Below are 26,017 nucleotides of genomic sequence, written 5' to 3'. Positions count from 1 at the left end.
CATATTTTTATTCAAACTGAAATATTGTGTTTTCCTCCAGAGGTGTGAGTTCACTTTATAAACCCGGAGCTCAGGAAACATTTTGATTAAACATGTTTTATGACTGAAAAAAGCCATTTGATAACCAACCAGACCGTCACTGTTGTGTCTCCTGGAGGTAAATGAAACACTGACGGCTGCCAATTTGTACTCTGACTGCCACTTTCAGGCCATTAGCACTGCGCTGTAGTGGTTGCACCTGTTGTTGCTGCTGATATGATGACTGTCACTCAGCACAAAAATAATAGCTAGAAAGCCTTGATCTCAACACGTCGAGCTGAACGTCTCTGTTCGGGGAGTTCGTGACAAAACGGTGCTTATTGAGCAAAACGTGTCCGAATAGCTGAACTGTGTGAAAACCAGTGTTTGAAGGGGTTGAATTACCTGCACTTTTTAAAAAAGTGGTCTGCATTAATACAGCACTTTGCCAGCCGTACCAAACACATTCACACACACACATTCGTACACTGGTGGCAGAGGCTTCCATGCAAGGTGCCAGCTGCTCATCAGGAGCGATAACCATTAACACACACTCACACACCAATGGGAACATCGGGATTAATTTGGGGCTCAGTATCTCGCCAAGGACACGTTGACATGTAGACTGCAGGGGCCAGGGATCAAACACAGACCTTCTGATTACTGGAAAATGCACCAGAATCACATCTTTTTCATTATATGTGTACAATGAATTTGTAGCATCTTACAGTCACAAATGTTTGATTTTGAAACGAAAGTCTTCACAGAATTAAAAGATGATTATAGTCTCAACATGGGACCCACTGTGTTGGGTGTTATTATATCTCATTAGCACTGCAGGAGCAGCAGAGTCGGGGGTTCAGGAGTGTCTGTTCTCATCACTTCTTGTGTAAACGGTCTATTCTCCCAAACTTGCTCCATTCCATTAATGCCTGTCCCTGCTGCTCCGTGCTTCGCTGACGGCTGGGCAGCAGTGAATGTGTGTTATGTGTTCCTGTGACCTCCCAGATACCAGATACCTCCAACCCACCCAAACAGGCACGACATCCATGCTGACATTCTACACGTCCAAGCACACGCACACATTCAAACACACAGATGGGTTTTCTGCCCTGCACAGACACAAATACACACACATAGCTCAGCTAAGGCACTTAAAAAAGTGATCACATGAAGGCCGGACTGTGAGGAATGACATTGCTGGGGGCCGCGGGGACAGAAGGCCAGAGATCTGAATCAGTCTGATTCAGTCAGATCAGCGTTCAACCAGTTGATGTGAATTACGTGTGTTTTGTATCTGGTGCTGCAAACGCGTAGCTTCGTTGGGTTCTGCTGGCATCATTTCCGCTTTTACAGCTCGCATCAGCTCTCTGTGGTGCCTGCTCGATGGATATCGAATGGGTTTGAAAACAGTTCACGCCTGGCAGCCTTAAATGTCTGCGTGGACATCAAAGCATCAGGAAGCGAGCCATGGAATCTGGTCAGGAGTCTGGTCCTGGTCTAGTCTGCTTTACTGTATTTGGCTGCAACAGTTACATCCCTGCAAGCCTTTAGTCAGTGTAAAACTTGTTCATATGGTGTTTACACAGTGGTTCCTGATGCATGTGCATTGTCTGAAGCTATTTCAGTACCACAGCAAACAAGAACATCTCATGAAACTTAACTTGCACATCTTTGCAGTGGCGGGGGGGGGGGGCTTTGTTGGCTCTCTTTAAGTGAGACACTTCACTCTTTGGCTCCGTGTTGCTGGCTCTGCTGGAGGAGCACCACTGGTTTGTTAAAAGTGTCTGAGTGGAGAGTTTGGATGGTTTGGGCTCATGTAGCCTGTGCAGGGGCATGACCACGACTACGGAAAGAATCTCAAGACCGCCATCCCAGAAGCCTCAGACTGACAGCCATGTCACTATAGCAGGCGCTTCAACTCCATATGCACGAGCCCGACATGAACACCTGATGCTACACTTTCTTAAGAACGCCACTGGAGCTAATTTACTGTCACATGATACAGAGCTGCTGTGATGGCATGTGTTGACTGGTGTCATCTTGTATAAAGATGCTGCTTTATGTATTAAATGTCCACTTAAACTATTTATTGAAAATGTTCAAATGAGCACTTATCTATTCCTTTTTACAGGAACCTCAGCAACATTGTTATATGCTATAATTATTGTTATTGTTATTGTTATTGCAAAAAGCTGAATGACCTGTTGTTTTTTCCTGTTTCAGACTCTGAGAGAGACCAAGAGGACAGCCATGTTTTCAGCCAGACCAGAGACCCAGCCGTGAGTAAACACAGACCATACAGCCGTAAAATGTTAAAGATGGAAGATCTGAGGTCTTAAAAATGGAATAATGACAATCAACATGACAAACTACATCAACAGTCTGCACGAGTATTCACTGATAGGAGATGTTATGTTTTCCTTCTCTGTTCAATCCCCTTAAAAGCACCATCTGTCCTCCGGTGGGTAATAACAGGCTGCACTTCATCTCTGAATATGCAGAAGACTCTTTACGTCTGCGGAGCGATTCTTTATGTGACAGAAATGAGTGTCGACAGATGTTTGCTGTTTGTTGCTGCTCAGGATGTGTTTAACGTTTAGTGCATTATGACACTTTATGAGGAGAGTTATACGTGGGTTTTGATTGTGTACTTAACCTCATATTCAGGGTGCTAAATCATTCTCGCTTCCTGAATGTTTGTGTGTGTGTGTGTGTGTGTGTGTGTGTGTGTGTGTGTGTGTGTGTGTGCAAATGTGTGTGTGCAAATGTGTGTGTGTGTGTGTGTGTGCAAATGTGTGTGTTTGCATTGTGAACAAACCAGGTAGATTATTACAGTAAGTGTGTTTTTACTGATTTTCCCACAATAACAGATACGACAACGAGATATTTGATTGGCATAAACTTCTTTCAGGAATTTGCTGAATCTGCTCCGGAAATCTCTTGTTTGAGGTTCAGAGGTCACAGCAGCCTGAAAACAAGTGAAGAGCTAAGACAGGATGTTTTTACAAGATTAGCTGTGTGAGAGTTTATGAAGCAAGTGGAGGAAGGAGATATGGGAGGCTGGAATATGACGTTTCCTCCAGAAAGGAGGTAAGAGGTAGTTCAGTTTGTTTGAGTGCAGCTAAAAAAAAAATCCAGCTGTGGCAGTCAGGGCAACAAAACACACACATTAGAAATAAAAACACACGCTAATAACAGTGCTAAAGGTCCTGGACGACATATATTCAGATTAAATTAAAGAGTTGCCCCTCTCTCCTGAAAAACCTCCTGCAGTGATGATATCCATGTTGTCTCAGTTGTCAGTAACTCTTTCAGACTTTAATTTGTGGCTTGTCATGACCACATCCTCCAGTGGACTGGTAGCAGCAGCACAATGTCAGCGTTAAGAGAAGCTGACAGAGTACAACAATCCCACAGCTTGGGTTTCCTTTTCAAGTCCTGGCAGAGAAAGCTCACATGCAGGCTGTAACATACACTCAAACCTGGGAGCCAGGAGCTTTCAGCACGGCCATTTTTCTTCTGTTGAGTAGCTTTACTGCATCAGTGGAAGGTTGAAAGCTGAAAATGTCAGTGGATGTTGAAATAAATTGAGAAAATTCACACTGCGGAGCCCATTTTCTTTAGATTTTCCCCTTCCAGTCTCCCAGAAGCTGCAGTACAAAGCTGCTACGGAGACTCAAATAATCTTGTTAGTTGAGTTAAAGGGCAAAACCACACTGAAAAGCGCTGCTGCATGAACACCTCTGAGCGACTTAACTCCATCTTCTACTGTGTGGACAGGTAAAAGACAAGAGGCGGTCGCCCCCCTCTAACAGATCCCCCTCTGCCCCACAACGCAACCCTCACCACAGCGGCTCCACAGACGAACAGGAGAGCCCCGAGAGAGTGGTGAGGCTCACACACACACACACACACACACACACTGCAAAACACACACAAACCCGTCTGCATTCAGTCACCACTCGGAAACACGAACAGTGACACACGAGAGGGAAATCATGAATTTAGCAGGGGTGCACATAACTCAAGTGAGTACCAGGAGATGGTGTTTGGTGCCCACCTCATACATAGTGTGATCTGAAGATACAGTAGTCTCCCTCACTATCCTCCTCTTCATCAGTTACATTTGATAGATTTTAAGTAATAGCTACAAGCAACACGACTAACACTTAAATAACGTACCTGTCTTGCTTTGAGACGATCCACGTCTTTAGTGGCGTTTCACCGGACCTTTGTGAGCGGTTATGCTCCTGCTGGACGCAGCCACTGATATCCTTGATGTGGACTGAGGTGAACCCTTCTGACCTTGACATCAGGACCCTCAAGGCTCCAGTCGCATACAGAAAATTCTGAAATCTTTACGAACTCGTTCTTCGAATATATTTAGAAAGGGGAACGCAGCATCATGACTGACCTCGTGACCTCAGCAGCCACCAGGCCCATACAAAGTGGACCACAATAGTCCAGGCCCAATCTGCTGAGGTCATTGTCCACCACATAAACAACCTTTCATTTCTCCCTGCTCAGCACAGATGCCAGTCGTGGCCTTTTCACACTGCAGCAGGTGACCGCCAGCTGCTGGGCGCAAAGTCAACAACAAAAAAGATCCGAATGTGGCGGATCTGAAACCAGCTGCAGGTGTCGAGGCCTCAGAGCGGCTGAAAACACTCTGGCCCACATTCATGGCCTGAAAAGTAGCACGTTAGCATTTTAGGAGTTTTAGTGAAACGTAGCTGCAGGACAGGGACGCCTGCTGGTTTTAAACATAAATGTCGGTTCAGGTGTTTTCCACACAGAAGACACATTTACACAAAAAGACTACAGTGAAACATATCAGTGACAACTATTAGTAATACACACATTTCCTGTTTATATAATATGACATCACCATCATAGTGTGATACTGTTGATTACAGGTTACCTGAACGTTAGCTTTTCTTCTGTTCGTGCCATCATTAAATATCTTACTGCATTAAAAATATTTCATTTGAAATAAATGGTTTTACAAAGGTCTGTGAATACTCTTTCGAGAGGTTTTTAAATGTTGCATTCAAGTGTTGTTGTAAACTGTCAGATTTTAGCCTTCTCTTCTGTGTAATTATGAAATGAACAGGAAAGAAGTTATTGAACGCAGGTAGCAGTGGGGAATGCATCTTTAAAGATCGTCTCACCCTGTGTTCTCTGTGTGGTCCGAAGGTGCAGAAGGAGAAGCTCCATGCAGAGCTGAAGCAGGTGTTGAGTCAGAAGAGGAGTCATCTAAGAGAGTCGACCTGCCAACTGGCCCAACCAGAGATGGACTCAGAGCCCACAGACGAACAGACGGTCAGCAGGAGTCTGATAAACACTGCTGACACTGTCTTCATTTTCTGCTTTTGTTTGTATCAGTGGCTGATCAGTGACGGGACCATAAAACACTGATGTTAAAGGAGATGGATGACGATGCACACAAAATCTCTCTCATGGTTGATAAACTTCACAATTGACTTTTTCCTTTATGAGTCGTCTACACGATATAGTATTTCCTTTGGTCAGTCACTTGAAAAGTGGATGTAATCCAAGAATAGAGTGACCTTTCCTCCATGACAGCTTAATGGATAAAATGGATTCAGATGTAAAGTATGAAGGAACAATGCGATACATTTTGTACTCACTCAAGCAAGTGAAACAAGGCATAAAACAGTGTTAAAGCCCAATTTTTAATCTATCCAGCAAGGAAAAAAGTGAAATACCAGACTGAACAGTCAGTTTCTTATGTGATGCATATCCTTAAAGCTGCATGATGCAACTGTGCACACTGGTGGCTCCAAATGGTGTCAATACATAACAATTTATGTTTTGTATTCACAGAATCGCTGTTGTACTTTTCTCCCATGCTGGGCCAAATTGTAAAAGTTGTGTGTCTGTGTTTTAGAGCGGGGATGAAGCCTCTAAGTCAGTGGAAATCGTGGTGGAGACCGAGGCAGAAGCTGGAGCCAGCGGCTACAGTGTGACTGGTGGAGGACAGCGAGGGATCTTTGTTAAAGACGTCCTTAAAGACTCACCAGCTGCTAAACATCTCAGTCTGATGGAAGGTACCTGTACAATTGTTCTGTTCATCAATATGTAACGCAGCATCACGGCAAAAAGTGTAATGCATTACACGCTTTGAACCAGAGCAACTGCAGATTAATTCCATACCTGACATGATATGATCCCTAATGTCAGCCCCAATAGGGGATGAATAAATCCCATTTCTGCTGTCTTTGCCACCATCTTAACCGTTAGCTTGGGAGGGTGGAGGCCTGATGGAGATCTGCATCCTACTGAATGCATCTTCTAGTATTGCTGATATAATGCGAAATACAGAAATGTATCTGTCTTAATCAGCATTGTGTGAACTTGTTGGGAAAGGGCTTAATGTAATGGACATTCATTTAATGTATAAGTACCACACTCCAGCTCTAACACTGGACTCATTCATTCATACTGTTCTCTATATGAAGGTGACCAGCTGCTGAGTGCCAAGGTCTACTTTGACAATGTGAAGTATGAAGACGCTCTGAAGATCCTTCAGTGTGCAGAGCCATATAAGGTCAGCTTCCAGCTGAAGAGGACCATCCCTGGAGCAGAGGTCAGCATGCGGCCTCGAGTTCCCAGTGTGGAGGTCAAAGGTCCCAAAGCCAAGATGGCCAAAATGGTAATCAATAATATTCTGTGTTTATATGTGGCTTGCAGTCTCTCAACTAAATTGTGTAGTTTCAAATAAAACAGCATTTTCAACTTGTTGTAATCAGACTTTGGTAAATAGTTCATTATATCTTGTTATAGTCATCTGATGCAACTTTTAAAGTAAATCATCACTTGAATTCTGGATCCATTGTTTATAAATAAGGAGCTTGAAATCAGATTTATTAAATTCAGAACAATGCCATACTCAAACTGTAGCCCCTCAAATGTTGTCAGCTGACCCTCCTGTCATTCATATGTGTTTCTGTGTATTTAAGAGTGTGAAGGGCACCAAGCCATTCAAGACCAAGAAGAAGAGAGGTGGCCGTTTTGGTCTGAAGAGGTTGAAAGAGAAGCACAGAGAGGAGCTGGTGATAGAGGGAATGCCCGCCAAGCTGGAGATGACTGACGTGGACGTGGAGTTTTCTCTCCCCAAATTCAAACAGAGGAGGAGCACGAAGGTCGAAGCAGGAGGTGCTGGAGGAGCAGCAGCCATGGGGAAGGCAAAGAGGAGGATCAGGTTGGCCTTGTTTGTGTTTGCTTTTCATGTTGAAATGGTCCGACTCGGAATCTGCTGTTACTGGTTGAGTCTGTGTGCACAGACAGTAAGTAGTGCAAAAATAATAAAATAATCAGTAACCAATAGTGTAGTGGTATTTCTAAGGATTAGTGTAATACAATACTACTACTGACTCAATTACATCAGTGAATATTTATTTTCATCTTCATCTCTCCTTTCTTTACATGGTTCTTCAGGTTTCCCCACATGAAAACAAAGGCTTATGCAGAGACAGGGGAAAAAGTGGAAATAGGACAACTTGAGGGACAGGTGAATATCTCTCCACCAGAGATACCTGGAGCTAAAGTAAAAACCAAAGGAAAGGGACACAAGTTTGGGATCACCTTTCCTAAGAGTAAACACACAAAGTCAGGCTCAGCTTTGGAAACCGGATCTGTGGAGCTGAAGCCCCCAGGTGTGAACATCCACCCACCATCAGTGGAGTTCAGTTTGTCTGGTGATAAAGACAAGGATGTGGAACAGGGAGGGGTTAAGATTAGCACACCTGATGTGGAGTTTGCACTCCCCTCAGGGAAAGCTGAAGCATCTTTGCCTGCTGTGAAAGGAAAAGCAGAAATCAAAGCCCCTAAAGTTAACATGAAAGGAGGAGTTGATGCAGAGGCAGCTGTGGGAAAAGTTGATGTAGACGTGGGAAAAGGAGATACAAAGCTAAGAATGCCAAAGTTGAAACTGCCAAAAGTTAGACTTTCACGTCATTCCGATGAGATAGATGGTGACATTAAGGTAAAAGCCAAAGGGATTAAAGTACCTCACACTGACATAATACCTCCAAAACTAGAAATCAAAGGAGGTGGTGAGATTGGTCTTCCCGAAGCAGATATCACCAAACCGAAGATCAGAGGTGATCTGTCAGGAAAAGCTGAATCTATCAAAATGCCTGCCATTGACATCTCTGTGCCTGATGTTGACTTGGAACTGGACACCAGGCACAGGATTCCTGATGAGGTGGAGGGCACTTTCAAAGGGCCCAAAATTTCCATGCCGAAGGTTGATATCTCGTTACCAAAGATGGAATCGTCCAGTGTGGATATTAAAGGTCCAGAAGGTGGAGGGAAATTCAGCCTACCATCTGTTGATATTTCTCTCCCAAAGGTGAAACAAGAGGGTGGAGATGTGGACATGGACTATTATGTTGGTGGAGATGGGAAGTTCAGAATGCCAGATTTTGACATATCTTTCCCAAAAATTAAATCACCAGAAGGAGAGGTAACTATGGCAGGAGAAGAGTTGGAAGGAGGCTTCAAGTTACCCAACGTAGACTTAACCCTTCCCAAAGGCAAAGCAGGACTGTCTGATATTGAAGGAGGAGGAAAATTTCAGTTGCCATCAGTTGACATCTCCCTCCCCAAAATGAAGACAGGTGAGGTGGAAGTTGACATCGAAGGTCCTGAAGTGAAAGGTGGCAAATTTGAACTGCCCACACTTGACATTTCTCTGCCTGGAGGCAAAATGAAAGCAGACACTGAAGTTGAAGGGCATGTCGGGAAAGGAGGAAATTTCAAAATGCCTTCCTTTGATGTTTCTCTCCCAAAACTGAAACAACCAGAGGGTCATGTGAAGATAGGTGGCAGTGAAGTGAAAGAAGGTAAATTAAATATGCCCTCTGTAGACATTTCTCTCCCCAGAACTAAGATACCCGAAGGAGATGTGAAGTTAGAATGCCCTGAACTTCCAAATGTTGACTTTTCACTTCCCGAGGCAAACATAGAGGGCAACATGGAGCTTGATGGCACCGGTGGTAGCAGAGCCAAGTTCAAGATGCCAACTTTTGACCTCTCACTCCCAAAGATGAAAACCAAGGAGGGAGAGGTTGATATTGAAGGACCTGAAGTCAAAGGAGGAGCAAAGTTCAACATGCCATCACTTGACATCTCTCTTCCTGCTATGAAATCACCAGAGGGGGAGGTAAAGATCGAAGGTCCTGAAGCCAAAGGAGGAAATTTCCAGATGCCTTCATTAGATGTGTCACTACCAAAGATGAAGATGCCTGAGGGAAACATTGGCCTTGAGGGGCTCTCAGATGATATCTCTCTTCCAAAGGGGAACCTAGAGGGTGACATACACTTTAAAGGTAAAGGAGGACATTTTCATTTGCCCTCAATTGATGTTTCTCTCCCTAAAACAAAATTAAAGAGAGGGGACGCCAACATTGAGGGGCCAGAAATCAAAGGTGGAGAAATCAAAATGCCAACTATTGACATCTCAACACCTCAAGGAACATTGGAAGGTGATATCACTGTCAAAGATGAAGGAAGAGGAGGTAAATTCAACATGCCATCTGTGGACATCGCCCTCCCAACAGTAAAATTCCCTGAAGGAGATGTGAATTTTCAAGGGCCAAAAGTTAAAGGTGGGAAGTTTGAAATGCCAAGAATCGACCTCTCACTTCCGAAAGTAAAAAGGAGACAGGGAGACATTGATATTGACATTCACCCCGGAAGAGATTTGGACATTGATATACCATCCTATGATACTGGACTTCCAAAAGGAAAAGTCAAAGGTGACATGAATGTTAAAGGTGGGACAGGTAAATTCAAAATGCCAAATTTTGACATTTCACTTCCAAAGATTGACCTTCCAGAGGGTGAGGTCAAAGTGGAAGGGCCAGAGATTAAAGGAAAAATGGAAATGCCAGCTGTTGATATTTCACTTCCAAAAGGAAAAGTAGAGGGAGATGCTGACTTTGAAGGGCATGTGGGGAAAGGAGGCAAGTTTCACATGCCTTCAATGAATATCACTCTTCCTACAATCAAAGGAAAGGGCGTTGGTGTTGACATTGAGGGACCTGAAGTCAAAGGTGACATGTCACTCCCTAAAATTAAGTCTCCAGAGGTGGATATCAGCCTTGAAGGTCCTGATGTTGAAGGAGGAAAGTTTAATATGCCAACTGTTGACATTTCACTCCCCAAAGGCAAAGTTGAAGGTGACTTTGATGTTGCGGGCCCTGAGGTGAAGGGGGGTAAGATTGAAATGCCAAAATTTGATGTGTCTTTGCCAAAAGTGAGTCTTCCAGAGGGTGACATTAAAATAAGAGGGCCTGAGATCAAGGGCAGAAAGATTGAGATGCCAGACATTGATATTTCACTCCCAGAAGGAAAATCAGGAGAAATTGAAGGGCGTGGTGGTAAAGGAGGCAAGTTCCATATGCCCTCATTTGATATCTCTCTTCCTAAAATGAAAGCTAAAGGACCAGAGGTCAACATAGAAGGTCCTGAATTTAAGGGAGGAAAAATCAACATGCCAGACATTGACCTTTCACCTCCCAAAGGAAAAGCCGATGCTGACCTCAGTAATGAGGGTCCTGATGTAAAAGGAGGCAAATTCAAAATGCCCAAATTTGATGTTTCTTTACCACAAGTGAGTCTCCCAAAAGTTGATATCAATGTGGAAGGACCACATATGAAAGGAAAGATTGACATGCCAACAGGTGATATTTCACTCCCCAAAGGAAAGGCCGATGCTGACCTCAGCATTGAGGGTCCTGAGGTAAAAGGAGGCAAGTTCAAAATGCCCAAATTTGACGTTTCACTTCCAAAGATGAACCTGCCAGAGGGCAATGTGGAAATGCCAACTGTTGATATTTCCCTCCCCAAAGGAAAGGTAAAGGGAGATGTTGACATTGGGGGACATGTGGGTAAAGGAGGCAAGTTTCACATGCCTTCACTTGATATCTCTCTTCCTACAATCAAAGGAAAGGGAGTTGATGTTGATATTGAAGGACCTGAACTTAAAGGTGACATTTCACTTCCACAAGGAAAACTTGAGGGTGACCTAAATGTTGAAGGCCCTGATATAAAAGGAGGGAAATTCAAAATGCCAAAATTTGATGTGTCTTTACCAAGAGTGAATTTCCCAGAGGGTGACGTCAAAATGAAAGGCCCAGACATCAAGGGAGGGAAGATTGAAATGCCAGACATTGACATTTCTCTCCCCAAAGGAAAGGCGGGAGGAGACATTGAAATCGAAGGACATGCTGGTAAAGGAGGCAAGTTCCATATGCCCTCGCTCAATATCTCTCTTCCTAAAATGAACATAAAGGGACCAGAGATAAATACTGAAGGCCCTGAAGTCAAAGGTGGAAAGCTAAACATGCCATCACTTGATGTTTCTCTGCCCAAAATCAAATCTCCAAATGTAGATATCAGCCTTGAGGGTCCTGATGTCAAAGGAGGAAAGGTCAAAATCCCGACTGTTGACATTTCACTTCCCAAAGGAAAAGTTGAGGGTGACATAAATGTTGAAGGCCCTGAAGTGAAAGGAGGGAAATTCAAAATGCCCAAATTTGATGTTTCTTTACCAAAAGTGAGTCTCCCAAAGGTTGATACCAATGTGGAAGGACCAGATTTGAAAGGAAAAATTGACATACCAACAGTTGATATTTCACTCCCCAAAGGAAAGGCCGATGCTGACCTCAGCATTGAGGGTCCTGATGTAAAAGGAGGCAAATTCAAAATGCCCAAATTTGATGTTTCTTTACCAAAAGTGAGTCTCCCAAAGGTTGATACCAATGTGGAAGGACCAGATATGAAAGGAAAAATTGACATGCCAACAGTTGACATTTCACTCCCCAAAGGAAAGGCCGATGCTGACCTCAGCATTGAGGGTCCTGAGGTAAAAGGAGGCAAATTCAAAATGCCCAAATTTGACGTTTCACTTCCAAAGATGAACCTGCCAGAGGGCAATGTGGAAATGCCAACTGTTGATATTTCCCTCCCCAAAGGAAAGGTAAAGGGAGATGTTGACATTGGGGGACATGTGGGTAAAGGAGGCAAGTTTCACATGCCATCAATTGATATCTCTCTTCCTACAATCAGAGGAAAGGGAGTTGATGTTGACATTGAAGGACCTGAACTTAAAGGTGACATTTCACTTCCCCAAGGAAAACTTGAGGGTGACCTAAATGTTGAAGGCCCTGATATAAAAGGAGGGAAATTCAAAATGCCAAAATTTGATGTGTCTTTACCAAAAGTGAATCTCCCAGAGGGCGACATCAAAATGAAAGGCCCAGACATCAAGGGAGGAAAGATTGAAATGCCAGACATTGATATTTCTCTTCCCAAAGGAAAGGCAGGAGGAGACATTGAAATTGAAGGACATGCTGGTAAAGGAGGCAAGTTCCATATGCCCTCGCTCAATATCTCTCTTCCTAAAATGAACGTAAAGGGACCAGAGATAAATAATGAAGGCCCTGAAGTCAAAGGTGGAAAGCTAAACATGCCATCACTTGATGTTTCTCTGCCCAAAATCAAATCTCCAAATGTAGATATCAGTCTTGAGGGTCCTGATGTCAAAGGAGGAAAGGTCAAATTCCCGACTGTTGACATTTCACTCCCCAAAGGAAAAGTTGAGGGTGACATAAATGTTGAAGGCCCTGAAGTGAAAGGAGGGAAATTCAAAATGCCCAAATTTGATGTTTCTTTACCAAAAGTGAGTCTCCCAAAGGTTGACACCAATGTGGAAGGACCAGATATGAAAGGAAAAATTGAAATGCCAACTGTTGACATTTCACTCCCCAAAGGAAAGGCCGATGCTGACCTCAGCATTGAGGGTCCTGAGGTCAAAGGAGGCAAATTCAAAATGCCCAAATTTGACGTTTCACTTCCAAAGATGAACCTGCCAGAGGGCAATGTGGAAATGCCAACTGTTGATATTTCCCTCCCCAAAGGAAAGGTAAAGGGAGATGTTGACATTGGGGGACATGTGGGTAAAGGAGGCAAGTTTCACATGCCGTCGATTGATATCTCTCTTCCTACAATCAAAGGAAAGGGAGTTGATGTTGACATTGAAGGACCTGAACTTAAAGGTGACATTTCACTTCCACAAGGAAAACTTGAGGGTGACCTAAATGTTGAAGGCCCTGATATAAAAGGAGGGAAATTCAAAATGCCAAAATTTGATGTGTCTTTACCAAAAGTGAATCTCCCAGAGGGCGACATCAAAATGAAAGGCCCAGACATCAAGGGAAGGAAGATTGAAATGCCAGACATTGATATTTCTCTCCCCAGAGGAAAGGCAGGAGGAGACATTGAAATTGAAGGACATGCTGGTAAAGGAGGCAAGTTCCATATGCCCTCGCTCAATATCTCTCTTCCTAAAATGAACGTAAAGGGACCAGAGATAAATACTGAAGGCCCTGAAGTCAAAGGTGGAAAGCTAAACATGCCATCACTTGATGTATCTCTGCCCAAAATCAAATCTTCAAATGTAGATATCAGCCTTGAGGGTCCTGATGTCAAAGGGGGAAAGGTCAAAATCCCGACTGCTGACATTTCACTTCCCAAAGGAAAAGTTGAGGGTGACATAAATGTTGAAGGCCCTGAAGTGAAAGGAGGGAAATTCAAAATGCCCAAATTTGATGTTTCTTTACCAAAAGTGAGTCTCCCAAAGGTTGATACCAATGTGGAAGGACCAGATTTGAAAGGAAAAATTGACATGCCAACTGTTGACATTTCACTTCCCAAAGGAAAGGCCGATGCTGACCTCAGCATTGAGGGTCCTGAGGTAAAAGGAGGCAAGTTCAAAATGCCCAAATTTGACGTTTCACTTCCAAAGATGAACCTGCCAGAGGGCAATGTGGAAATGCCAACTGTTGATATTTCCCTCCCTAAAGGAAAGGTAAAGGGAGATGTTGACATTGGGGGACATGTGGGTAAAGGAGGCAAGTTTCACATGCCGTTGATTGATATCTCTCTTCCTACAATCAAAGGAAAGGGAGTTGATGTTGAAATTGAGGGACCTGAAATCAAAGGTGACATTTCACTCCCTAAAATTAAGTCTCCAGAGGTAGATATCAGCCTTGAAGGTCCTGATGTTAAAGGAGGAAATTTTAACTTGCCGACTGTTGACATTTCACTCCCCAAAGGCAAAGTTGAGGGTGACTTTGATGTTGTGGGCCCTGAGGTGAAGGGGGGTAAATTCAAAATGCCAAAATTTGATGTGTCTTTACCAAAAGTGAATCTCCCAGAGGGTGACGTCAAAATAAAAGGCCCAGACATCAAGGGAGGAAAGATTGAAATGCCAGACATTGACATTTCTCTCCCCAAAGGAAAGGCAGGAGGAGACATTGAAATTGAAGGACATGCTGGTAAAGGAGGCAAGTTCCATATGCCCTCGCTCAATATCTCTCTTCCTAAAATGAACGTAAAGGGACCAGAGATAAATACTGAAGGCCCTGAAGTCAAAGGTGGAAAGCTAAACATGCCATCACTTGATGTTTCTCTGCCCAAAATCAAATCTCCAAATGTAGATATCAGCCTTGAGGGTCCTGATGTCAAAGGGGGAAAGGTCAAAATCCCGACTGCTGACATTTCACTTCCCAAAGGAAAAGTTGAGGGTGACATAAATGTTGAAGGCCCTGAAGTGAAAGGAGGGAAATTCAAAATGCCCAAATTTGATGTTTCTTTACCAAAAGTGAGTCTCCCAAAGGTTGACACCAATGTGGAAGGACCAGATTTGAAAGGAAAAATTGACATGCCAACTGTTGACATTTCACTTCCCAAAGGAAAGGCCGATGCTGACCTCAGCATTGAGGGTCCTGAGGTAAAAGGAGGCAAATTCAAAATGCCCAAATTTGACGTTTCACTTCCAAAGATGAACCTGCCAGAGGGCAATGTGGAAATGCCAACTGTTGATATTTCCCTCCCCAAAGGAAAGGTAAAGGGAGATGTTGACATTGGGGGACATGTGGGTAAAGGAGGCAAGTTTCACATGCCGTCGATTGATATCTCTCTTCCTACAATCAAAGGAAAGGGAGTTGATGTTGACATTGAAGGACCTGAACTTAAAGGTGACATTTCACTTCCCCAAGGAAAACTTGAGGGTGACCTAAATGTTGAAGGCCCTGATATAAAAGGAGGGAAATTCAAAATGCCAAAATTTGATGTGTCTTTACCAAAAGTGAATCTCCCAGAGGGTGACGTCAAAATGAAAGGCCCAGACATCAAGGGAGGGAAGATTGAAATGCCAGACATTGATATTTCTCTTCCCGAAGGAAAGGCAGGAGGAGACATTGAAATTGAAGGACATGCTGGTAAAGGAGGCAAGTTCCATATGCCCTCACTCAATATCTCTCTTCCTAAAATGAACATAAAGGGACCAGAGATAAATACTGAAGGCCATGAAGTCAAAGGTGGAAAGCTAAACATGCCATCACTTGATGTTTCTCTGCCCAAAATCAAATCTCCAAATGTAGATATCAGCCTTGAGGGTCCTGATGTCAAAGGAGGAAAGGTCAAAATCCCGACTGTTGACATTTCACTTCCCAAAGGAAAAGTTGAGGGTGACATAAATGTTGAAGGCCCTGAAGTGAAAGGAGGGAAATTCAAAATGCCCAAATTTGATGTTTCTTTACCAAAAGTGAGTCTCCCAAAGGTTGATACCAATGTGGAAGGACCAGATTTGAAAGGAAAAATTGAAATGCCAACAGTTGATATTTCACTCCCCAAAGGAAAGGCAGATGTCAATCTTGACATTGATGGACACAGTGGTAAAGGAGGCAAGTTCCACATGCCTTCATTTGATATCTCTCTTCCAAAAATCAAAGGAAAGGGAGTTGATGTTGACATTGAAGGACCAGAAGTCAAAGGTGACATGTCACTTCCTAAAATTAAATGTCCGGAGGTGGATATCAGCCTTGAAGGTCCTGATGTTAAAGGAGGAAAGTTTAACTTGCCAACTGTTGACATTTCACTCCCCAAAGGAAAGGCCGATGCTGACCTCAGCATTGAGGGTCCTGAGGTCAAAGGAGGCAAATTCAAAATGCCCAAATTTGACGTTTCACTTCCAAAGATGAACCTGCCAGAGGGCAATGTGGAAATGCCAACTGTTGATATTTCCCTCCCCAAAGGAAAGGTAAAGGGAGATGTTGACATTGGGGGACATGTGGGTAAAGGAGGCAAGTTTCACATGCCGTCGATTGATATCTCTCTTCCTACAATCAAAGGAAAGGGAGTTGATGTTGACATTGAGGGACCTGAAATCAAAGGTGACATGTCACTCCCTAAAATCAAGTCTCCAGAGGTAGATATCAGCCTTGAAGGTCCTGATGTTAAAGGAGGAAAGTTTAACTTGCCGACTGTTGACATTTCACTCCCCAAAGGCAAAGTTGAGGGTGACTTTGACTTTGTGGGCCCTGAGGTGAAGGGGGGTAAAATCAAAATGCCAAAATTTGATGTGTCTTTACCAAAAGTGAGTCTTCCAAAGGTTGATACCAATGTAGAAGGTCCAGAGATTAAAGGAAAAATTGAAATGCCAACTGTTGATATTTCACTTCCAAAAGGAAAGGTAGATGCCAGTCTTGACATTGATGGGCACAGTGGTAAAGGAGGCAAGTTCCACATGCCCTCACTTGATATCTCTCTTCCTAAAATCAAAGGAAAGGGAGTTGATGTTGACATTGAGGGACCTGAAATCAAAGGTGACATGTCACTCCCTAAAATTAAGTCTCCAGAGGTGGATATCAGCCTTGAAGGTCCTGATGTTAAAGGAGGAAAGTTTAATTTGCCGACTGTTGACATTTCACTCCCCAAAGGCAAAGTTGAGGGTGACTTTGATGTTGTGGGCCCCGAGGTGAAGGGGGGTAAATTCAAAATGCCAAAATTTGATGTGTCTTTACCAAAAGTGAATCTCCCAGAAGGTGACGTCAAAATAACAGGCCCAGACATCAAGGGAGGGAAGATTGAAATGCCAGACATTGATATTTCTCTTCCCAAAGGAAAGGCAAGAGGAGACATTGAAATTGAAGGACAAGCAGGAAAAGGAGGCAAGTTCCATATGCCCTCGCTTGATATCTCTCTTCCTAAAATCAAAGCAAAGGGAGCACAGTTTGACATAGAGGCTCCTGAATTCCAAGGCAGAAAAATCAACATGCCAAGTATTGATATTTCACTACCTGAAGGAAAGGCTGATTTTAATATTGAGGGTCCTGAGGTAAAAGAAGGGAAACTCAAAATGCCCAAAGTTGACATTTCTCTTCCAAAAATGAACTTGCCCGAAGGCAATGTCGGAGTGGAAGGACCAGAGATGAAGGGAGGAAAGATCAAAATGCCAACTGTTGACATCTCAGCTCCAAAGGTTGATCTAGACTTTGGTCTCACCAAACCTAAAGGTGACGATGTGGAAGTAGAGCTTCTGAAAGCAGAGGGAGGCCGGCCTTCATCAGGGGGCAGCTTTGATCTACCTGATCTCTCCCTCAAAGTTCCCAGTTTCTCTCTTCCCAGGTTTGGTGGAAGGTCCAAGAGTGGTGATTTGCAGATATCAGGAAAAGGAGTGTCCCCCAAAGGAGACATATCCCTCAGCCCACCTAATGTTGAAGGAGAAATTAGGGCACCATCAGTGGAGTTTGATGGGGATGGAAAGGTCAAGGTGAAAAAACCTAAAATCAAAATGCCCTCTTTTGGTATATCCAAAAAGAATGTAGATGTATCAGTGTCTTGTCCTGATGTGGATGTTAAAGGACAAAAGGGGAAAATTGACATTTCTAAACCGGAAATAAATATTGAGAGCCCAGGTGATAAATCAAAATACAAAGTGAAATTCCCAAAGTTTAAAATATCACCACCAAAAGCACAACTCCCAGAGGGAGAAGCTAAACTGGAGGCAGATGTGGGAGGGAAAGGTGGCGACTTCACTGTCAAACTACCAAAGTTCTCCATGTCAGGATTTGGCTCTAAAGAACAAAATTTAGGTAAGCCAAGTGGTTCCCTTGATGCTAAGGCCAAGGTCAAGATGCCCTCTGTTGAGCTGTCACTGCCAGCAGCAAAAACTCCAGAGACTGAGGTTCTGCTCCCGAAAGCAGAGGTTGATGTCTCAGAGGCTGATATTAGAGGCTACGAGGGAAACCTAAAAATTCCGAAAATGCCAACAATCGATGTTTCCATCCCCAAAATAGACCTGGATGTATCCCTGCCGAAAGTAAAACATGGTGCAAAGGTTGATGGAGAAGGAGAAAAATTCAAGATGCCAGGCATCAACATGCCTGACATTGACTTGTCCCTTCCGGAAGGAAAAACAGGCATTGGAGGTCACATTGGAGTCGATGCAGAGGGAGGGAAATTCAAAATGCCGCACATCAGTATGCCTGACATGGATATATCCCTGCCAAAAGGAAAGTCACCAAAGATTGAAGGACCAGAAGTGGAACTCAAAGGAGGTGAAGGAAAATTCCAAATGCCTCACATAACAATGCCATCAATAAATGTGTCCCTTCCCAAAGGCAAATCTGGGGATCTTGATGTACCAGATATTGAAACAGATGGTGATGGTGATGGAGGTGGCAAATTTAAGATGCCTCATTTCAAAATGCCCAATGTTGATATAACCTTGCCAAAAGCAAAACCGGGAAAAATTGATCCTCCAGACATTGATGTAGAAGGAGAGGGGGGCAAATTCACAGTGCCTGGGATCAAAATGCCCAATATTGACATATCTCTACCCAAAGGAAAGAAATTAGAGGGATCAGATGTTGAAATTAAGGGAGGAGGAAAGATGCCACATGTTGACATTCACCTCCCAAAAATGAAAAGTGCAACGATTGATACACCAGATGTGGAAGCAAAGGTTGAGGGAGGAGGAGCAAAATTCACAATGCCCCATTTTAATATGCCTTCAGTTGATATTTCACTGCCCAAAGGAAAGATTGAAGGTCCAGATGTTGAAACAGAGGGAGGTACTGGAGGACAGTTCAAATTGCCTCACATGAAAATGCCATCTGTTGATATTTCACTGCCCAAAGGAAAGATCGAAGGTCCAGAGGTTGATATAGAGGGAGGTACCACAGGAAAGTTTAAATTGCCTCACATGAAAATGCCCAACATCTCTCTTCCTAGAGCAAAAGTTGAGGGTACTGAAATAGAGACACCTGGAATAGAACTGGGGGGACAAGGACATGGAAAGCTCAAAATGCCACATGTGAAAATGCCAGATATTGATATCTCTCTGACCAAAGGAAAGATTGATGTTCCAGATGTTGAACTACAGGGAGATGGAGGAGGGAAATTCAAAACACCTCACATGAAAATGCCCTCTGTTAACATTTCACTGCCAAAAGGAAAAAATGAAGGTCCAGATGTTGAAATGGAAGGAGGTCCAGGAGGACAGTTCAAATTGCCTCACATGAAAATGCCAGATGTTGGTATCTCTCTGCCCAAAGGAAGGATTGAAGGTCCAGAAGTTGAAATGGAGATAGATGGAGGTGGGAAATTTAAGATGCCTCATATGAAAATGCCTTCAGTTGACATTTCAGTGCCAAAAGGAAAAGTTGAAGGGCCAGAAGCTGAAGTAGAGGGAAGTAGTGGAGGAAAGTTCAAAATGCCTCACTGGAAAATGCCAGATGTTGATATCTCTCCGCCAAAAGGAAAGATTGAAGGTCCAGATGTTGAAATAAAGGTGGATGGAGGAAAATTCAAAATGCCTCACATGAAAATGCCAGATGTTGACCTCTCTCTACCCAAAGGAAAGTCTGGCAAAATTGAAGGTGCAGAGATGGAGATTGAGGGAGAGGGAGGTAAAGTTAAAATTCCACATGTGACAATGCCTTCAGTAGACATTTCATTGCCTAAAGCAAAGACTGAAGGTCCCAAAGCTGAAATCAAGTGTGAGGGAGGAAAGTTCAAGATGCCAAATGTTGACATATCTCTCCCTAAAGGAAAACCTTCAATCAAAGGTCCAGAGATAGAGTTTAAGGGAGATGGGGGACAGGTCAAGGTGCCTAACATGGACATAGCTATCCCTGAAGGAAAAGCAAATATTGATACTCCAGAGGTGAACGTGGAGTCAGAGGGGGGAACCATCAAGCTGCCACACATCAAGATGCCAAAAGTTGATATTTCACTTCCTAAAGGTAAAAGTAAAGATATTGAGGCACCTGGTATAGAGGTGGAAGTCACGGGGGGAAAGTTCAAAGGTCCAGATGTTAAACTTCCAAAGGGGGGTATGTCAGTACCAAAGGATAAATCAGGTGATGGGGAGATCAACGTACCTACCATTGAGGCAGGAAGAAAGATTAAAGGCCCACAAGTCACATCACCAGATCTGGGCATTGATGTGACACATGGTACACCTAAACAAGATACAGAGACTCACGGTGAAGCTGATTTGCATGTTGAGGGACAACACAAAGGTCTGAAACTCAAGATGCCAACAATAGACATCAAAGGTCCAAAAGGAGACCTGGAATTTGATATAGGAATTCATAGAGGAGAGGGCAAGAAGGACAAGAAAAAAGTTGAATTACCTGACTTGGATCTTAACACAGCAGGAACCAGCAGCAAAGCAAAGGGGCCTAAAGTCAAAGGAACAAAATTCAAGATTGAAATGCCAAAAAAGAAAACTGGCAGAAATGTAACAGCAGAAGCAAAAACATGTAAAAACTGTGGCAAAGAGGAGTTAGACAGCCAAGCCAAACACAGATCTAAGGTTAAAGAAGGATTTCTGTGCGAAGTTGAAGTTGAAACCCACAATGGACATAAAGAGAAAGACCATATTAACACTGCCTTGCCAGAGGTTTCATTACCAAGTGTGCAAGGCTCAGGCAGTGTAGGAACAGAGGGAGAGGGTGGACTCTCATCTTCCAGAGCAGAAATCAAAGTCCCCCGGATTCCAGACATAGAGTTTGACATTGGTACATCACAGGATGACGATTATAAATCAGAGAAAGGCAAGAAAATCAAAATCCCTAAGTTTGGTGTCCCATTGCCCTCCATCTCCTCTCCTGAGGGAAGAATGAATATCTCTGGACCTGAAATTCAGTACGAGGGCCCTAAAATGCCCAAAGTAAAGAAAGCAGTTTTTGTCTTGGTGAATCCTCCTGCAACAGATGAGCCTGCTGGATGCACAGGCCTCCAAGAGGAGGAGACAACAGCTGAAGCTGAAACAGAGGACACCAAGGTGAAGATGCCAAAAATCAAAATGAAGCCAAGCTTTGGGAAGTCCAAAGATAAATCAGTTACAATAAGCACAGAATGGGAGGGAGAGGACAAGTCAAAGGGAGGGAAGATGAAAATGCCCCAGGTGTCATTTTCTCCTGGCAAATCAGGGGTAGTTGATGTCAAAGGTTCAAGTCTCAATGGTGAACAAGATGCAAGTCTGTACAAGGGCTCCAAGGACGAAAAAGGGGCATTCAGTGGTAAAATCAAACTTCCAAAGGTGGAGTTCACCTCTCCATATGGCAAGATGGCTACCGCGGAGGAGGACACAGAAATGAGTGTGAAACTGGCAAAGGGTTCATCATCAGGAGCAGCAGGAGGAGACACTAAAGGACTTAAAGTAAAATCAGGCAAGAGTGCCTCTGCAAGTTCTAGTGAGGAGCCCTCAGAGGATGTGGTGTCATCTCATGCCAGAACAGATATGCTGGACAGGGACAGCTCAGAGTCCCCTGCTGGTTTTACCATGGAGTTCAGCTCAACAAAGGTCCAGGCTTGGAGCGAGGTTGAGGGCCAAAGTAGGGAGACTGAAGAAAGAGAGTCTTCCCCCTGGTTCAAGGTCCCTAAATTCACCCTGAAGCCACACTCTACAGGTAAGGATACAGTAAACCTCAAACTGAGACAAAGTATTTGAAAAAAATTGTATCCCAGTCAAATATGTTTTGTCAAGTATTTGTTGAAGTAAATGACTTGTTTGCAACTCATTATTTCCAAAATTTTTAAACAGTATACTTATGTAGTACTTTCAGTTTCTATGTAATGGGAATCTGTCCTGATTTTACACTTAAAAGCCGTTTTGTGAGTCATGGTTAGCACTACCTAGCTTGTGTTATGTCTTCTGTGGCTCTGGTGAAGCGCTGTCAAGTCCCAAAAACCAACCTGATTAACCAGGTAATCCGTGCTCAGTTTCAGAGAAAACAGATCTTTAACAGGAGAGAGTCTGATAGATGCTGGTACCTTTGATTTGTTGTCTATAAATAATTAATTTATTATCTCCTATTGTGTCTTTGCTCCTATTGGGTCTTTGCTACATAAGACTAAGCTTATCTTCCCTCTTAATGTCTTCACCTATCCTCTTCTCCTCTCCTTCCTCTTCTTGCCTCTGCTCGTTTCCTCTCCTCCTCCCCCAGGCTTCCTCCAGATAACCCCAGAGGGCTCTCCTCAGGCCCAGAGGAAGGGGGAGGTGGGAGGCGATGCCGACGTCTCGGGGTCTTTCTGCCTCCACTCCTCGGGGCTCAACTTAGCCACCCAGGAAATGTCCGAAGAGCAGCGAGTCTCCTCCACCGAGGAGGGAACTGTCACCACAGTGACCAAGACCACCAGAATCACCCGGCAAATAGTCACCACTGAAACGCGAACAGGTGAACCTTCGACAACCGTGACAACAACTCACCAGGTGTCGGACTTCAACCACTGAGGATGCTGTAATGATATCTTACATGTCTTTTATCTCTTTTTGTTTTTCTTTGGTGAGGTTGCAGTGTTCTTGTAAGCTAAGCCTGCAACGTGGCAAACCTTGATTAAGTCAAAGTCTTTATTTTATATTTTAATAGATGAGGTATGAATGTGATGAAAAGCAAAGACATTTCATCAAGCAGCATTATTGTCATTATTACAGCAAACAGAGTAATATATGCTTCCTTTTTTCATTTTAAATGTGACTATTTTTTGTTATTTTTGAGTTTTGTTAGTTTAGTCCTTCTTATTTATCATATTTTGTTTGGTTTAAAAGGTTTCACTTTGAATGTAAACATGTCGGATTGCTTAATTATTTATTGTTGTTTGTGTGGTCAAAATGGGCTGGAATGAATCATTTACTCACATCATGGATTTGACCATGATTTTAAGATGTTCAAAATAATTCATTATGAATCACTACAGTACAGGCCAGAGGAATATTTATGTAAATACAACAATATAATTGCTTTTTTGTAGCAGTATCCCTTCAATACGAAATGTAATTATTTTCATATTCACCAGAGTCAAGAGTAGAAATCATATTTTTTGACCTGATAACCTATTTTGTTTGTCCTGAAAGAAAAGTGTGAGCTTGTTGAGATTCTAGGCTATTCTCATTTTCTGCCATAGTTTTATATTTTAAGCATTTAGCTGGTGCTGTTACCCAGAGATGTTCACAGTGAGTGAGCAGGACACTCTGGACTATTTTTCTGCTGTGGGGATCAAACCTGTGACCTTCTGGTTCCGGGTTGCTCTCAAACATTTAGGCCACCCTGCTGCTAATATATTTTATATTCATGTTTTTACTGTACACTGCCAGACACCACTGTATATTTGGTGGATGAGGTTTTAGCTTCAAGACGCGCCTCCTGACTGATGCAGATTTTTTTAAAACTCAGCCGTGAACCGTGTTAAGTTTTTGAAAAACCAGCAAGCTGGGAGGAAATTTGGGGATTTAGGGTGCTAATGAGCACTTTAATAAAGATGATGTAACTCTAAGGCTGCTACAATGACAGACTGGCTAAGGAGTGGCGAGCCTTGATCTTGTACAAAAGCCATCACTTAACAGAATATGTCCTCTGAAGACAGGAGAGATCAAGACGAAGAGGACTGAGGCACATTTTCCCTTTGAAAAAAATGTCTTTAATAATCTGACATTCTTCTGTTTATTATATCAATATTTATAAGATATTATAGAATAACTTTGCATGTTAAAATGATTAATATCAGATTATTAGAACCGTTTTTATCAAGTGCCTTTACCCCTTATTTTTCAAGAAGCATGTCCTCCATTTAAAGTAGAAATTGCTTTGAAACGGAGGGAGAAGAGCCTTGTGCTGTCTTTTAGATATTGTCTCCACAGTGAGACGCTGAAGTTTCATTCCCAAATGCAGTACCTGCCATTTGAGAAAAACCAGCTAATGTTTCCGGCATGAAATGAAAGCTTACTTGTGAAAATGACTGGTTTTATACACTGCTCATTGCCATTTACTTACAACAGTTTCACAGGATGCAACCATGTGACGAGCTATTTTTCAAGTGGATGAGAAGCATTTCAGAATGAACACTTTTACTGTACTTAGTTTACTTTCTTGGTTGGTAGATGGAATGAAAATGTGTGATAAAATGCATGAAGACATCCTGACAATCCACTCTCAAATGTTTCATTAACAACTTTTAACGCATTGCCTGTTTTGCAGGTGAGAAATAGATTTAAAAAAAGAAAAAAAGCTGTGATGAGAGTAGTGACATGTCAAGGTAACACGCACTGATTAGTATCTGTCCATAGAGACTTTCACCTTTCTGGTTTAATCAAGTCCCCGAATTTCTTTTCGATTTCAGCGGTTTCAGTGCCAAGTGTTTTTGTCAAGGCTGCATTGGAGAGGATGTTGGTTAAAATGTGACATCAATAAAATGATATTCCCATTAAAAACTATTTAAATGAGCCTTTCCTGATGTTTCACAGCTGCTGAATTAGGTCTAAAAGTTGTGGAGAAAAGAGAACAAAAGACTCCTACGTATGATCATCAGAGATATTCAGTCACAACGTTTCGGTGCATTTTCAGCTACTACATGTGAAGCTTAAACTGTTTCATGCTTATAATGTATGTGATTATATACATTAAACTTGTTTGATTCAGTGAGTGATGTCAGTCTGTAGAGCGACCTGATTGGTCCATGTGCATCAACCTACCTATTGAAGACGCTCTTCATTTGTTAGGTAACCTGATGAAGGTCTGTGTACCGAAGTGTTGCCCTGAATAAATTTCTCTGCTTGCAGGTGTAGAGGACAGTGTGCAGGAGTCTTTTGTTCTCTCCACTCAAAATCTGTCAGCCGTCATCCATCCATCTGATATCTACATCCAGTGCCCACTCCTCTGCAGGCTCACGGGGGGCTGCAACAGCTCACACTGGGCATGGAAGTCCGTTCACAGCAGGAAAGAAAGAAACAGCGTTTGATTTTAGAGGCCGTGAGTCAGAATTTTGACTTACTATAATTATTCTGACATCGTAAACTTTGACTTGGCAAGTACAATATTTAACTAATTATTTCATAAATTTGACTTTCTCATAATATTTAACTTACATGTCATGATTCTGAGTTAGTATCTCAAAGTTTGACATTTGGCTCAAGATTTATTTCACAATTTTGACTTCATTTGGCTCACTGTCCAATCATTTTAACCTATGTCGTAATTTTGACTTTGACTTGCAGCTAAAATTTGGGACTTAAAATGCCCCTAATCAGTTGTTACCTCCTCATGTACACCATGTAAATCAAACATTTGTTTTATCATTAGATGAAACTTCACATTTCCAGAGAGAAACAAAACTCATTTCTGGCCAAACATTACGTCTGCTTTCTGTAATTAATTATCTTTAAAGATCATCAAGCTAGTTATGGTTATAAAGCTATAGCTACTACTTAAAAATTGTGATGTTGGCGCCCCCCAGTGGTGGCATCAAAAAAGGCACAGAGATAGACAGCAATGCTCAGAGCTGATGTTATTCCCATGTTCAGTGCCGCTTTAAAACGCTGCGTCTATTCGGTATTGAGCATCTTCCAGTTAAAGCTCATGGATGTGCAAAGATTCTCATTCTCACCTAAACGTGAAGCAGAAAATCCTGCATGGCCACCAGCTGTTACATCACATCCTTCAGTCCATTAAAAACAGCACTGACATTAACTTCCAGCAAAAGCACAGACACAGAACAGCAAAACTGTTTTGAGAAACAAAGTACTTTCAACTTTGGATTAAGCCGAAATGAGTCAGAAAGAAAAAGGAAAGCAACACGAGCACACGGATGAGTCTTAGTGAAGAGAGGAAGTGAT

General features: G+C 42.8%; 1 protein-coding gene across 2 annotated transcripts; it reads left to right on the top strand.

Annotated features, from left to right (window-relative positions):
• Positions 1 to 2,245: 2,245 nt before the first annotated feature.
• prx (periaxin) lies at positions 2,246 to 22,738 on the top strand. Of its 2 annotated transcripts, none has more exons than XM_076735566.1 (8): positions 2,246 to 2,300; positions 3,802 to 3,909; positions 5,218 to 5,343; positions 5,933 to 6,092; positions 6,504 to 6,697; positions 7,005 to 7,246; positions 7,483 to 21,818; positions 22,356 to 22,738. In XM_076735566.1, exons 3-8 carry the CDS (start codon positions 5,314 to 5,316, stop codon positions 22,640 to 22,642), a joined length of 15,249 nt encoding a protein of 5,082 aa, XP_076591681.1. In that variant the 5' UTR covers positions 2,246 to 2,300; positions 3,802 to 3,909; positions 5,218 to 5,313; the 3' UTR covers positions 22,643 to 22,738. The 2 variants fall into 2 exon arrangements, with proteins under 2 accessions (XP_076591681.1, XP_076591682.1); XM_076735567.1 differs by having other exon boundaries at positions 22,262 to 22,423.
• The last annotated feature ends 3,279 nt before the right edge of the window (positions 22,739 to 26,017 follow it).

The sequence above is a fragment of the Chaetodon auriga genome, chromosome 7 (genome assembly GCF_051107435.1).
Source record: "Chaetodon auriga isolate fChaAug3 chromosome 7, fChaAug3.hap1, whole genome shotgun sequence".
NCBI classification, from domain to species: Eukaryota; Metazoa; Chordata; class Actinopteri; order Chaetodontiformes; family Chaetodontidae; genus Chaetodon; species Chaetodon auriga.
The sequence above is the reverse complement of the archived record's forward strand: the minus strand, read 5'-3'. Positions and strand labels throughout refer to the sequence as shown.